The sequence below is a fragment of the Hypanus sabinus genome, chromosome 9 (genome assembly GCF_030144855.1).
Source record: "Hypanus sabinus isolate sHypSab1 chromosome 9, sHypSab1.hap1, whole genome shotgun sequence".
Lineage (NCBI taxonomy): Eukaryota > Metazoa > Chordata > Chondrichthyes > Myliobatiformes > Dasyatidae > Hypanus > Hypanus sabinus.
In genome coordinates this window covers 167,279,442-167,291,933 of record NC_082714.1, presented here as the reverse complement: position 1 = coordinate 167,291,933, position 12,492 = coordinate 167,279,442, and the positions used below count along the sequence as shown (strand labels likewise).

General features: G+C 49.0%; 1 protein-coding gene across 2 annotated transcripts in view; it reads left to right on the top strand.

Annotated features, from left to right (window-relative positions):
• Nucleotides 1-11,531, top strand: part of ergic3 (ERGIC and golgi 3) — a 40,152-nt gene extending 28,621 nt beyond the window's left edge. For both annotated transcript variants that reach the window (XM_059981087.1, XM_059981086.1), the window contains 4 exons: nt 529-593; nt 7,993-8,129; nt 9,086-9,141; nt 10,229-11,531. In XM_059981087.1, the coding sequence (XP_059837070.1) occupies nt 529-593; nt 7,993-8,129; nt 9,086-9,141; nt 10,229-10,308 (338 nt within the window). In that variant the 3' untranslated portion in view covers nt 10,309-11,531. The remainder of the gene's footprint in view (nt 1-528; nt 594-7,992; nt 8,130-9,085; nt 9,142-10,228) is intronic.
• The last annotated feature ends 961 nt before the right edge of the window (nt 11,532-12,492 follow it).

Sequence of the window (12,492 nt, the reverse complement as noted above, 5' to 3'; positions counted from 1 at the left end):
AGCATCCTGGTAAATCTCCTCTGTACCCTTTCCGATGCTTCCACGTCATGGTGAAGGAATTAGAAATAGCAGGGCTAAATGGGTAAACGTGAGTACTTCAAGGTTCGTGCTATTCACTACCAGTGATGGGTAAAGACACTGCGTGTAACATATCCACATTAGCAGATTGGTGGGGAGGAAACAGACTTTACAACAGATCTAAACGATTCCAGTGGGTGGAATAAAGATGGCTGGGTGGCTTATAGTGTGAGGAATATTGTTTAAATGGAGAGAAGTCACTGAACAGAGGTCTGGCTGTTGTGAGAAACACATCTGCCTTCAGGCATGGGACAGGCTGAAAAGGACAAATCAAATGTTGGTGTCTACCACAAAGGAATTATCTACTTCAGAAGCGAAGGTTCATTTTTGGGATGAATAGATTGAACACATTCCACCATCCAGTGAGTAGAAATAAAGAACCTTCAGGTCTCAGTAGGGCAAAGGGTGCTTCACCCAGCCACTTCATTACCTTGCCTCTGTTTCTTTCAGCTTCCATGATGTTCCAATACTTCGTGAAGATCGTCCCCACGATTTATGTCAAGTTGGATGGTGAGGTGAGCTAGAGCCGATTCACGTGGTACGAGGCACTGGTTCCAACGGTGTGACCCTCCTCCATTACCACCCCTCCCACAGTACCAGCCCTCTCACAGTGTGACCCTCAGTACCACCCCTCTCACAGTGTGACTCTCCCTCATTACCACCCCTCTCACAGTGTGACTCTCCCAGTACCCACCCCTCCCACACTGTGACCCTCCTCCATTATCACCCCTCCCACAGTGTGACCCTCAGTACCACCCCTCCTGCAGTGTGACTTTCCCTCAGTACCACCCCTCCCGCAGTGTGACTCTCCCTCATTATCACCCCTCCCACAGTGTGACGCTCAGTACCACCCCCTCACAGTGTGACTTTCCCTCATTACCACCCCTCCCACAGTGTGACCCTCAGTACCACCCCTCCTGCAGTGTGACTTTCCCTCAGTACCACCCCTCCCGCAGTGTGACTCTCCCTCATTATCACCCCTCCCACAGTGTGACGCTCCCTCATTATCACCCCTCCCGCAGTGTGACTCTCCCTCATTACCACCCCTCCCACAGTGTGACCCTCAGTACCACCCCCTCACAGTGTGACTTTCCCTCATTACCACCCCTCCCGAAGTGTGACTCTCCCTCAGTACCACCCCTCCCACAGTTTGACCCTCGGTACCACCCCTCCCACAGTGTGACCCTCCCTCAGTACCACCCCTCCTGCAGTGTGACTTTCCTTCAGTACCACCCCTCCTGCAGTGTGACTTTCCCTCAGTACCACCCCTCCCACAGTGTGACTCTCCCTCATTATCACCCCTCCCGCAGTGTGACTCTCCCTCATTACCACCCCTCCCACAGTGTGACCCTCAGTACCACCCCCTCACAGTGTGACTTTCCCTCATTACCACCCCTCCCGAAGTGTGACTCTCCCTCAGTACCACCCCTCCCACAGTGTGACCCTCGGTTCCACCCCTCCCACAGTGTGACCCTCGGTACCACCCCTCCCACAGTGTGACCCTCAGTACCACTCCTCCCACAGTGTGACCCTCAGTACCACTCCTCCCACAGTGTGCCCCTCAGTACCACTCCTCCCGCAGTACGGTATTCCTTGTTCATATTTGGCGCTGGGGTCCAACTTCAGGATACTGATATTCCCGTTGTGTAATTTCTAAACCCAGAAGACATGGGAGCGGAATGAGGACATTCAGCCCATCGAGTGTGCTCCACCATTCCATCATGGCTGACTTTGCCTTTTCTACCCCATTCTCCTGCCAACTCCTGGTGAACTTTGCCATGACTAATTAATGAACGTTATTGGAACGTGAGCACTGGCCACTGCGCTGAGTAGGGGTTTGTGATGAAGGTGATCCGAGGGATGATGCAAAGGGAGTGGATGTGTGCCTCAATGGTCAGGTGTCAATATCACATGCTGGGCTGTGGGAGGGTGCACAGGGGTCTCGGTGGGTGGACTGTGTTAGTGTTGACATGTTTCACTGTATATGTGATGAATGAATTGGAATCTGCACAAGGACCACATACACTCTGATGTGGGCAGTCCTCGCCCCTGACTGACAGCAGAGAGAGTTATCCATTTGAACATGAGGGTGTAGTTATCCACATAGCACTGTGTTCTGATTCCTGCCTTACTCCACTGGTCTCACACTTCCGATGGGAAGAGTATTGTTTTACCAGCAGCTTCTGCATCTAACCGCTTGGCCAAATATGCATACAATTAGGCAGCTCCCCTTGGATCTAGGTACATGGACCGTCTGGAACAGCCTTGTCAAATGTTGGACTAAAGTCCATGCAAAGAGCACCTACCGCCCTGCCTTTAACGTCCTCCAAAAACTGTGGGATTCGATTAGATGAGATTGTCACTTGTGCCAAGAACAGATACAAAGCCAAATGGAATGCAGTTAGCATCTAACCAGAAATGCGAAGAATAGTGTTATTTACAAAATAACTGTGAATAAAAAGTAAGTGCTACAGCACACAAATGTAAAAGTACTGAGACAGTCCGATATGGGTGCAATACTGCTTAGCGCTGTGATGTGAGGTTCAGCAGGGTCACAGCCTCAGGGAAGAAGCTCTTCCTGTTCCTGCTGGTGCGGGAGTGGAGGCTCCTGTAGTGCCTACCGGATGGGAGGAGAGTAAAAAGTCCATGGTTAGAGTGAGGTGCATCCTTGATAATATTTTTTGCCCTGCCCAGGCAGTGTTTATGGTAGATGTTTTCAATGGTGGGCAACTGGGTGCTGATAATCCGCTGGGCAGTTTTCACCACAAGCTGGAGTGCTTTGCGGTCCGATATGGGACAATTGCCATACCACACTGAGATGCAGTTGGTGAGTATGCTCTCAATGTTACAGCGGTAAAAGTCCGTCAGTATCCTGGGACAGAGGTGAGCTTTCTTGATGCTCCACAGGAAATAAAGGTGCTGTTGCGCCTTTTTGATCAGGATGGGGAGTTCAGGGACCAGGTGAGATCCTCAGACATGAGGACACCAAGGAACGAGATAGGATTAACCACACGCAAAGACACAGGGACCATCTCTGATCAAAGTTCAGTGTAACTATATTTTCAAATTATCGTATTTAAAATATTCATTAAATTATTTATTAATTAATATATTTTCAGTCCTTGCCTTCCCAAATGTACAGAAATGCTGTCCTCCAGTAATGTCCACACTACTGACTTAAAGTAGTTTCAGGTAGATGGAGATCGTCAGCCTGGGAAGGCAGTCCATCAAGGAGAGGGAGAACTCTGATTTCAAACCTCCGCTGCCTTGCGGCCATACCCACTCATGGGAAAGGCTTCGGGAGTAAACCCTGAGGACAAATCCAGAGCTGGAGTCCCTAAGGCAGTCCAACATTGCCTTCAATCTCGTTCTGGCAACTACTGCGACGACACTGATGCCAAGCTGTATCGGCCCTTGCCCTTCCCTTGGACAACATCGGTGTCGTGGAGAGGGGAGACTCTGCCGGTCTTCCGTACAACCTTGCCCAGGCACAGATCCATGGTCTCACGAGACTAACAGACGCCACCACCATTGACATAAAGCCCACTAGCCTATAGTTCCCTGATCCTGTCTGCTGCCCTTATAGATAATGGAACAAGATTAGTTCTCCAGTCATCTGAGACCTGTGTAGGAAGTGGTGCTGAAGTTAAGGACCAGCTTAGTGAACAAGAGAGCAGATGCCAGGGGCCAAATGGCCTGTTACTAATGTAGGGACCTCATGCCAGGCCAGGTGAGGACAGCAGGAGGTTTCATTGCCTGTAGAATGTCACCATCACAGAGTTGGTAATCTGAAGAGATTAAAGAAATAATTCAGGAGGGCTAAAAGAAGACATGTATTTGCCCTAGCAAACAAGGAGAAGGAGAATCCCAGGGGATTCTACAGATACGTTAAGAGCAAGGGACAAAATTGGACTTCTGGAAGATCAGAATGGTAATCCATGCATGGAGCCAAAAGAGATGGGGGAGATCTTAAATGGAATTTTTGCACCAGTATTTCCTCAGGAGATGGATACAGAATCTATGGAAGTGAGGCAGAGCAGCACCAAGGTCATGGACCCCATACGTATTACAGAGGAGGAGGCAAATCAAGGTGGATAAATCCCCAGGGCCTGACAAGTTGTCCCTCAAACCCTGTGGGAGGCAAGTGCAGAAATTGCAGGGACCCGAGCAGGGATATTTAAATCATCCTCAGCAACACTTCAGGTATCAGAGGATTGGAGGATAACCAATGCTGTTTAAGGAAGGCTTTAAAAATAAACCAGGAAATTATAGGCCGTTGAGCCTGACATCAGTGGTGAGAAGGTTATTGGAAGTATTTTAAGGGACCGGATATATGAGTATTTGGATAGGTGGACAGATTGAGGATGATCATAATGGCTTCAGCATGGTAGATCGTGTCTAACCAGTCTTGTAGAGTTTTACAAGGAAATTACCAGGGAAGTGGATAAAGCCAAGGCAGTGGGTGTTGTCTACATTTGGCATTTGACAAGGTTGGTGCAGAAGATTCAGTCATTTAGCATTCAAGACAAGTGGAATACTAGGCTTGTGACTAGTGGAACGCCACAGGGATTGGTGCTGGGTCCACTGTTGTTTGTCGTCAGTGGTTAACTGGCTCCCGAATGGACAGACTTTAGTCTGCCCCCCAGGACACATTTCATCAAGAATCAAGCCAACTTTTCGATGCTTGGTCATCACCCAGAATAAAAAGGACCACATTTGCGGTGCCAAGTCCACCATGTTTGAAAAGTTAACTGAGCTCTACAAGCTCCAAGACCACTTTGCCGTGCTCCATCGATGTGGCCATGAGCTGGAGGAGTGGCTGGACAAAGACAAACTAAAAGTGTGAAGAGAAAAACACCTCCCATACGAAACAACACAACTGGATCAGCCAACTTGCATCAAGATTGGGGGTGTAGTGGACAGAGCGGAAGATTAGCAGAGCTTGCAACAGGATCTGGACCAGCTGGAAAAATGGCAGATGGACTTCAATGCAGACGAGTGTGAGATATGTCTTACGCAGAGAATGGTAGGGATCTGGGAATAATTCATTGTAAGTGGTGTCACAGGTAAAGAAAGCTTTTGGCACACTAGCCTTCATAAATCAAAGTACTGAGTACAGGAGATGGGATGTTACGTTGAAGTTGTAGAAGACAATGGTGAGGCCTCATATGGAGTATTCTAAGCAGTTTTGGTCATCTACCTACAGGAAAGATGTTAATAAGGTTGAAAGAGTACAGAGAACATTTACAAGGATGTTGCTGGAACTAGAGGACCTGAGTTATAAGGAAAGATTGAATAGTTTGTAGCTTTATTCCCTGGAGTGTAGGAGAATGAGGGGAGATTTGACAGAGGTGTACAAATTATGAGGGACATAGATAGGGTTAATGCAAGCAGGCTTTTTCCACTGAGATTGGATGGGTTAAGGGTGAAAGGTAAATTTAAGGGGAACATGAGAGGAAACTTTACTCGAGATCATGAGAGTGTGGAAGAGCTACCAGCACAAGTGGTGCATGCAAGCTCAATTTCAACGTTTAAGGGAGGTTTGGATGGTCGAGGTATGGAGGGCTATGGTTCAGGTGCAGGTTGATGGGAGTAGCCAGTTTAAATGGTTTAGCATGAACTAGATGAGCTACATAGACTGAAACATGCAGTGAAACACACAGAGTGCTGGAGGAACTCAGCATGTCAGGCAGCGTCGATGGACAGGAATAGTCAGTCGTTTCAGGCTGACACCTTTCATCAGTCCAATACCTGAGTTCCTCCAGTATTTAGTGTGTTGCCCTGGATTTTCAACAGCTGCAGAATTTCTTGTGCGTATGAAACCTACAGTGAAATAGGTTATTTGCTTCAGCAGCCAACAGTATGAGGTTGTGCTGGGGGCAGCTCACAAGTGTCACCATAGCACTGGTACCAACGCAGTCTGCCCACAGCTTAATAACCCATATGGACTATGGGAGGAAACCCTGGCATCACGGGGAGAACGTACTAACTCCTTACAGACAGCTGTGGGAAGAAATAATAACGGGGGACAAAGAGTTGGCTGATGAACTAAATTGGTATTTTGCACCAGTCTTCACTGTGGAAGACACAAGCAGTATTCCTGATGTAGTGTGTGAAGGAAGAGGAGTGAGTGCAGTTACTATTACAAGAGAGAAAGTGCTCAGAAAGCTGAAAGACCTAAAGGTACTTAAATCACCTGGACCAGATGAACTGCATCGTAAGGTTCTGAAAGAGGTAGCAGTAGAGATTGTGGAAGTATTAAAAATGATCTTTCAAAAATCATTGGACTCCGCTGTGGTGCCAGAGGACTGGAAAATTGCAAAAGTCACTCCACTCTTTAAGAAAGGAGGAAGGCAGTAGGAAGGAGATCATAGACCAGTTAGCATGACCTCAGTGGTTGGGAAAATATTGGAGTCAATTGCTAAGGATGAACTGATGAAGTACTTGGTAACACAGGGCAAGATAGGACAAAGTCATAACGGTTTCCTTCAGAGAAAATCCTGCCTGACAAAACTGTTGGAATTCTTTGAAGAGATTACAAGTAGGATAGGTAAAGGGGATGCAGTGGATGTTGTATATTTGCACTTTCAGAAGACCTTTGACAAGGTGCCACACATGAGGCTGCTTACCAAGTTAATACCCCCTGGTATTACAGGGAAACTCCGAACATGGTTAGAGCATTGGCTGATTGGTAGGGGGGAGCAAATGGGAAGAAAAGGATCCTTTTCTGGTTGGCTGCCAGTGACTAGTGGTGTTCTGCAGGGGTCGGTGTTGGGACTTCTTTTTATGCTGTATATAAATGATCTGGATGGCTTTGTTGCTAAGTTTGCAGATGTTACAAAGATTGGTGGAGGGGCAGGTAGTGTTGAGGAAACAGGTAGGATGCAGAAGGACTTAGACAGATTAGGAAAATGGGGAAGAGAGTGGCAAATGAAATATAATGTTGGAAAATGCACGGTCATGCACTTTAGTAGAAATATATGTGCAGACTATTTTTTGAATGGGGAAGAAAATTCAAAAATCTGAGATGCAAAGGGTCTTGGGAATTCTTGTGTAGAACACCCTAGAAATTGCAGGTAGAGTCGATGGTGAGGAAGGCAAATGCCATGTTAGCATTCACTTCAAGAGATCTAGAGTACAAGAGCAGAGATGTGATGTTGAAGCTTGATAATGCACTGGAGAGGCGTCACCTTGAGTATTGTGAACAGTTCTGAGCTCCTCTCTGAGAAAAGATGTCAAAATGGAAGAAATGCAAGAATAGGAATAATCTGAGCCTGAAACTGGACTAAAAGAAGAAATTAAACAAGAGGTTTAATTTGCTGTCAGAAAAGGATCAGAGGAGGTTCACAAGGAAGCTACTGGGAATGAAAGTGTTATCATGGAGTAATGTTTAATGGCTCTGGGTCTGGATTTAAGATGCAGAGAAATTTCTTTAGCCAGAGAATGGTGAATTTGTGGAATTCGTTACCACAGGCAGCTGTGGAGGACAGGTTATTGGGTGTATTTAAAGCAGAGCTTGATAGGTTCTTCATTAAACACGACATCAAAGGTGACGGGGAGAAGGACGGACACTGGGGCCGAATGACGGAGAAGACTCGATGGCCTAATTCTGCTCCGATGTCTTATGGTGTATTGTCTTAAGTGAAGGGATGGGGGGAAGGCAGGACACTGGGGCTGAGCAAAAAAATGGATGATGGGCCATATGTCCTAAATCTGCTCCTATATCTTATGTTCCAATGGAATTGAAGCCCTATCACCTGCGCTGCAAGGCATTGCACTAACCAGTGATCTTGTTTAATTGTGGGTCATGAAATGATTCAAGCCCACAGCAGCCATGGTGAAAACTGACCTCTGGGTAACGTCACCAAACTGTCAGCTGTCTGTCCCTAACCCCGACCTCCAACCTTTCCCCAGGTGGTGAGGACCAACCAATTCTCAGTAACACGCCATGAGAAGGTGGCCAACGGCTTGATTGGTGACCAGGGGCTGCCGGGGGTCTTTGTGCTGTACGAGCTCTCCCCTATGATGGTGAAGTTCACAGAGAAGCACAGGTCTGTGGCTGCTGGTATGGATGCAGAGCAAGATCACGGGATGGACACGGAGTGCGGGTCACAGGACTGAGGGACAGACGCTGGGAGCGTGGGCCACAGGACTGAGGGACGGAAGCTGGGAGCGATGGACACAGGACTGAGCGACGATCACTGGGAGTGTGGGTCACAGGACTGAGGGACGGACACTGGGAGTGTGGTCACAGGACTGAGCGACGGACACGGAGTGTGGGACACAGGACTGAGGGACGGACGCTGGGAGCGTGGGCCACAGGACTGAGGGACGGACGCTGGGAGCGTGGGCCACAGGACTGAGGGACGGACGCTGGGAGCGTGGGCCACAGGTCTGAGGGACGGACGCTGGGAGCGTGGGCCACAGGTCTGAGGGACGGACGCTGGGAGCGTGGGCCACAGGACTGAGGGACGGACGCTGGGAGCGTGGGCCACTGGACTGAGGGACGGACGCTGGGAGCGTGGGCCACAGGACTGAGGGACGGACGCTGGGAGCGTGGGCCACAGGTCTGAGGGACGGACGCTGGGAGCGTGGGCCACAGGTCTGAGGCACGGACGCTGGGAGCGTGGGCCACAGGACTGAGGGACGGACGCTGGGAGCGTGGGCCACAGGACTGAGGGACGGACGCTGGGAGCGTGGGCCACAGGACTGAGGGACGGATGCTGGGAGTGTGGGACAGTCACTAGGAGTGAGTAGGACAAGGGACGGACATCGAGAGGGTGTAAGGATGTGGGACAAGAGTGTAGATTGAGGGACATACACTGGGAGTGTGGCCAGGTCAGTCACTGAGGATGAAAGTGCAGGACTAAGGTATGATGGTTTGGCGTGTGCAAGGCTGGGATGGCTGCTGGGAGTACTGAACTGGAGCGTGGGAGTGTCGGACAGTCACTGGCTGCAAGTGAAATGGACCATGGTGATGTGAACACTAACCTGTGTTCTGTTACAGATCATTCACCCACTTTCTGACTGGTGTCTGTGCCATCATCGGCGGGGTTTTCACAGGTACTGTCGCTACAGGGACGTACATACACATCGACCAGATAAACCGGGCTGTAGTGTCAGTGATATGCATGTCCGGTCTCCACTCACAGGAAGTGTAGTTACACATGTTATCCTACACGCAGCATCTGAACTGCCACACAGGCCCACATTGCCAATGCTGATGCAACACACAGATTCTCACTGCCAGTGCTGGACCCTGCCCCCCGGCAAACCTGCACTGCCAGTGCTGACCCGACGCATTGACTCACTGCCAGCGCTGAACTGACAAACTGTGCCACACTGTCAGCGCTGAACCTCCACCACACACACACTCACACTCACACAACCACACACACTCACACACACTCACACTCACTCACACTCACACACAACCACACACACAACCACACACACACACACTCACACACACACAAACCACACACACACACACAAACCACACACTCACACACCCACACTCACAACCACACACACAACCACACACACTCACACACACAACCACACACACACACACACACTCACAACCACACACACACACAAACCACACACACTCACACACACAACCACACACACACTCACACTCTCACACACACAACCACACACATATTCACTCACACAACCACACACACACTCACTCACACAACCACACACACACACTCACACACACAACCACACACACACACACAACCACACACTCACAACCACACACACACAACCACACACACACACTCACACTCTCACACACACAACCACACACATATTCACTCACACAACCACACACACACTCACTCACACAACCACACACACACACACAACCACACACACACACACAACCACACACACTCACACACACAACCACACACACACACTCACACTCTCACACACACAACCACACACATATTCACTCACACAACCACACACACACTCACTCACACAACCACACACACACACACTCTCTCACTCACTCACACACACACACCCCAGTGCTGTCTCACCACGCAGACTCACACTGCCAGTGCTTTTGTGCCCACATGCTGGGCACAGAGCAACTTTGGGATGGCCGTGCTGAGACTGTTTGCCTCTCTTTCAGTGTCGAGCCTGGTTGATTCGCTGATCTATCACTCTACCCGGGCCATCCAGAGGAAGATTGAGCTTGGGAAGGCCTCATAGCTGGTGCTGAGGAGGGCTGTTCTGCATGGACTGTGGCAATATCTGTGGATATCTTGTTGGAGTCCCTGATAAGCTGGTTTTACTGAGCGGACTTCAACCCACCCTTTACACTGGCTGATATTCTGGTATTGTTAAGCAACTGTAATTTATAATCATGGTGAGCAGGTTTACTTGTGTCTGTGATCTCGAAAGATGGAGGATTAATTCTAATAATCTCTCATTCCCATATTTGCCCCTCCCGACTGCACCCATTACTGTCCCTTGTCTGCCATCTCCTTGTCACTGACAAGGGACACTCTCCGTCCTGCCCTGTCCCAATGCACACAGGAGCCTCTTGCTCTCCTCCCCAACACCTCCCCCCACCCCAGCCTGGCCCTGCAGAAGGCCTGGTGCTCAATATCTGATCAGTGTTGCTGAAGCAGAGCTGACCAAGATCCCTGAATCCAAAAACAGCCAGAAGTTCCCACCCAGAAGCAAGCTCTGCAATTTAAAATATATTTATATTTCAAATTGATACTGTGACCTTGTCAGTTTTTGGTCTGTGCACAGGGAGCTCCCTTCACTGGGCACAGACTATTACAAAGGGATTTCTTCACAGGTTGACGAAACATAACAGAAACTGTTGGCATTCCCATTTCACAGTCACTCCTTGGGGATTTTCCACCAACCTCCTTGGGGAACAAAGGGGTTGAGAGGGCAAGGATTGATAAGACCTAGGAGGAGAATTTAATATACCACAGCCATCCATGGCAATGAATTCCAAAGGTTTGCCACCCTCTGGCGAAAGAAATTCCTCCTCATTTCTGTTCTAAATGGATGCCCCTCTATTCTGAGGCTGGGTCCTTTGGTCCTAGACTCCCCCACAAAATGAAAACTCCACTCTACTTGGGCTTTTTAATATTTGAAAGGTTTCAGTGAGATCCCCACCCCTCACCCCCCCCCCCCCCATTCTTCTAAACTCCAGCGTGCGGGTCCCAGCGGCTCTAAAGAGCCGTCTGCTAGGCATTCTACAAATTCCTTCCAATCTTATGTTATGTCTTTCTAAGGATTTGATTTCATTTTTTACTAATAGAGCCACACCACTCCCTCTATGTCCCTGTCTGTGAAGCAGTGAGGAGGGCAAAGAGAGAGAGTGCTGTGGGAATGGGGTCGGCTGTTGAATGAATAGGAATATTTTCTGTCTGTGAAAGAAGCAAAACAATAAAGATGAAGTGTGTTTTTCAGTTTGTGGTTTGGTGAAGCGACGCAATCGCTGGGGTCGAAGCATCATAACCCGGCAAGGCAGCATTCCCCAGTTGGGGGGTCATGTTGGCTACTGAACCACTGCCATGCCCAACACTTGCAGGAGCTGGGTGGGAAGGTGCGGGGTTGTAGCTCTCCCAGTGGGGCATCAAGGGAGATGACACTAACATCATGGGTGTCATTAACCAGGAACTGGGCAAGGGCAAACATAGAAACATAGAAAATAGGTGCAAGAGTAGGCCATTCGGCCCTTCCAGTCTGCACCGCCATTCAGTATGATCATGGCTGAGCCCCGTACCTGCATTCTCTCCATACCCCCGATCCCTTTAGCCACAAGGGCCATATCTAACTTCCTCTTAAGTATAGCCAATGAACCGGCCTCAACTGTTTCCTGTGGCAGAGAATTCCACAGATTCACCACTCTGTGTGAAGAAGTTTTTCCTCATCTCGGTCCTAAAAGGCTTCCCCTTTATCCTTAAACTGTGACCCCTTGTTCTGGACTTCCCCAACATCAGAAACAATCTTCCTGCATCTAGCCTGTCCAATCCCTTTAGAATTTTATACGTTTCAATAAGATCCCCCCTCAATCTTCTAAATTCCAGTGAGTATAAGCCTAGTCGATCCAGTCTTTCTTCATATGAAAGTCCTGCCATCCCAGGAATCAATCTGGTGAACCTTCTCTGTACTCCCTCTATGGCAAGAATCTCCTCAGTTTAGGGGACCAAAACTGCACACAATACTCCAGGTGTGGTCTTGCCAAAGCCTTGTACAACTGCAGTAGAACCTCCCTGCTCCTGTACTCAAATCCTTTTGCTATGAATGCCAACATACCATTTGCCTTTTTCACCGCCTGCTGTACCTGCATGCCCACTTTCAATAAATTGCACCTCATTGCACCTCCCCTTTTCCTAATCGGCCACCATTCAGATAATAATCTGTTTT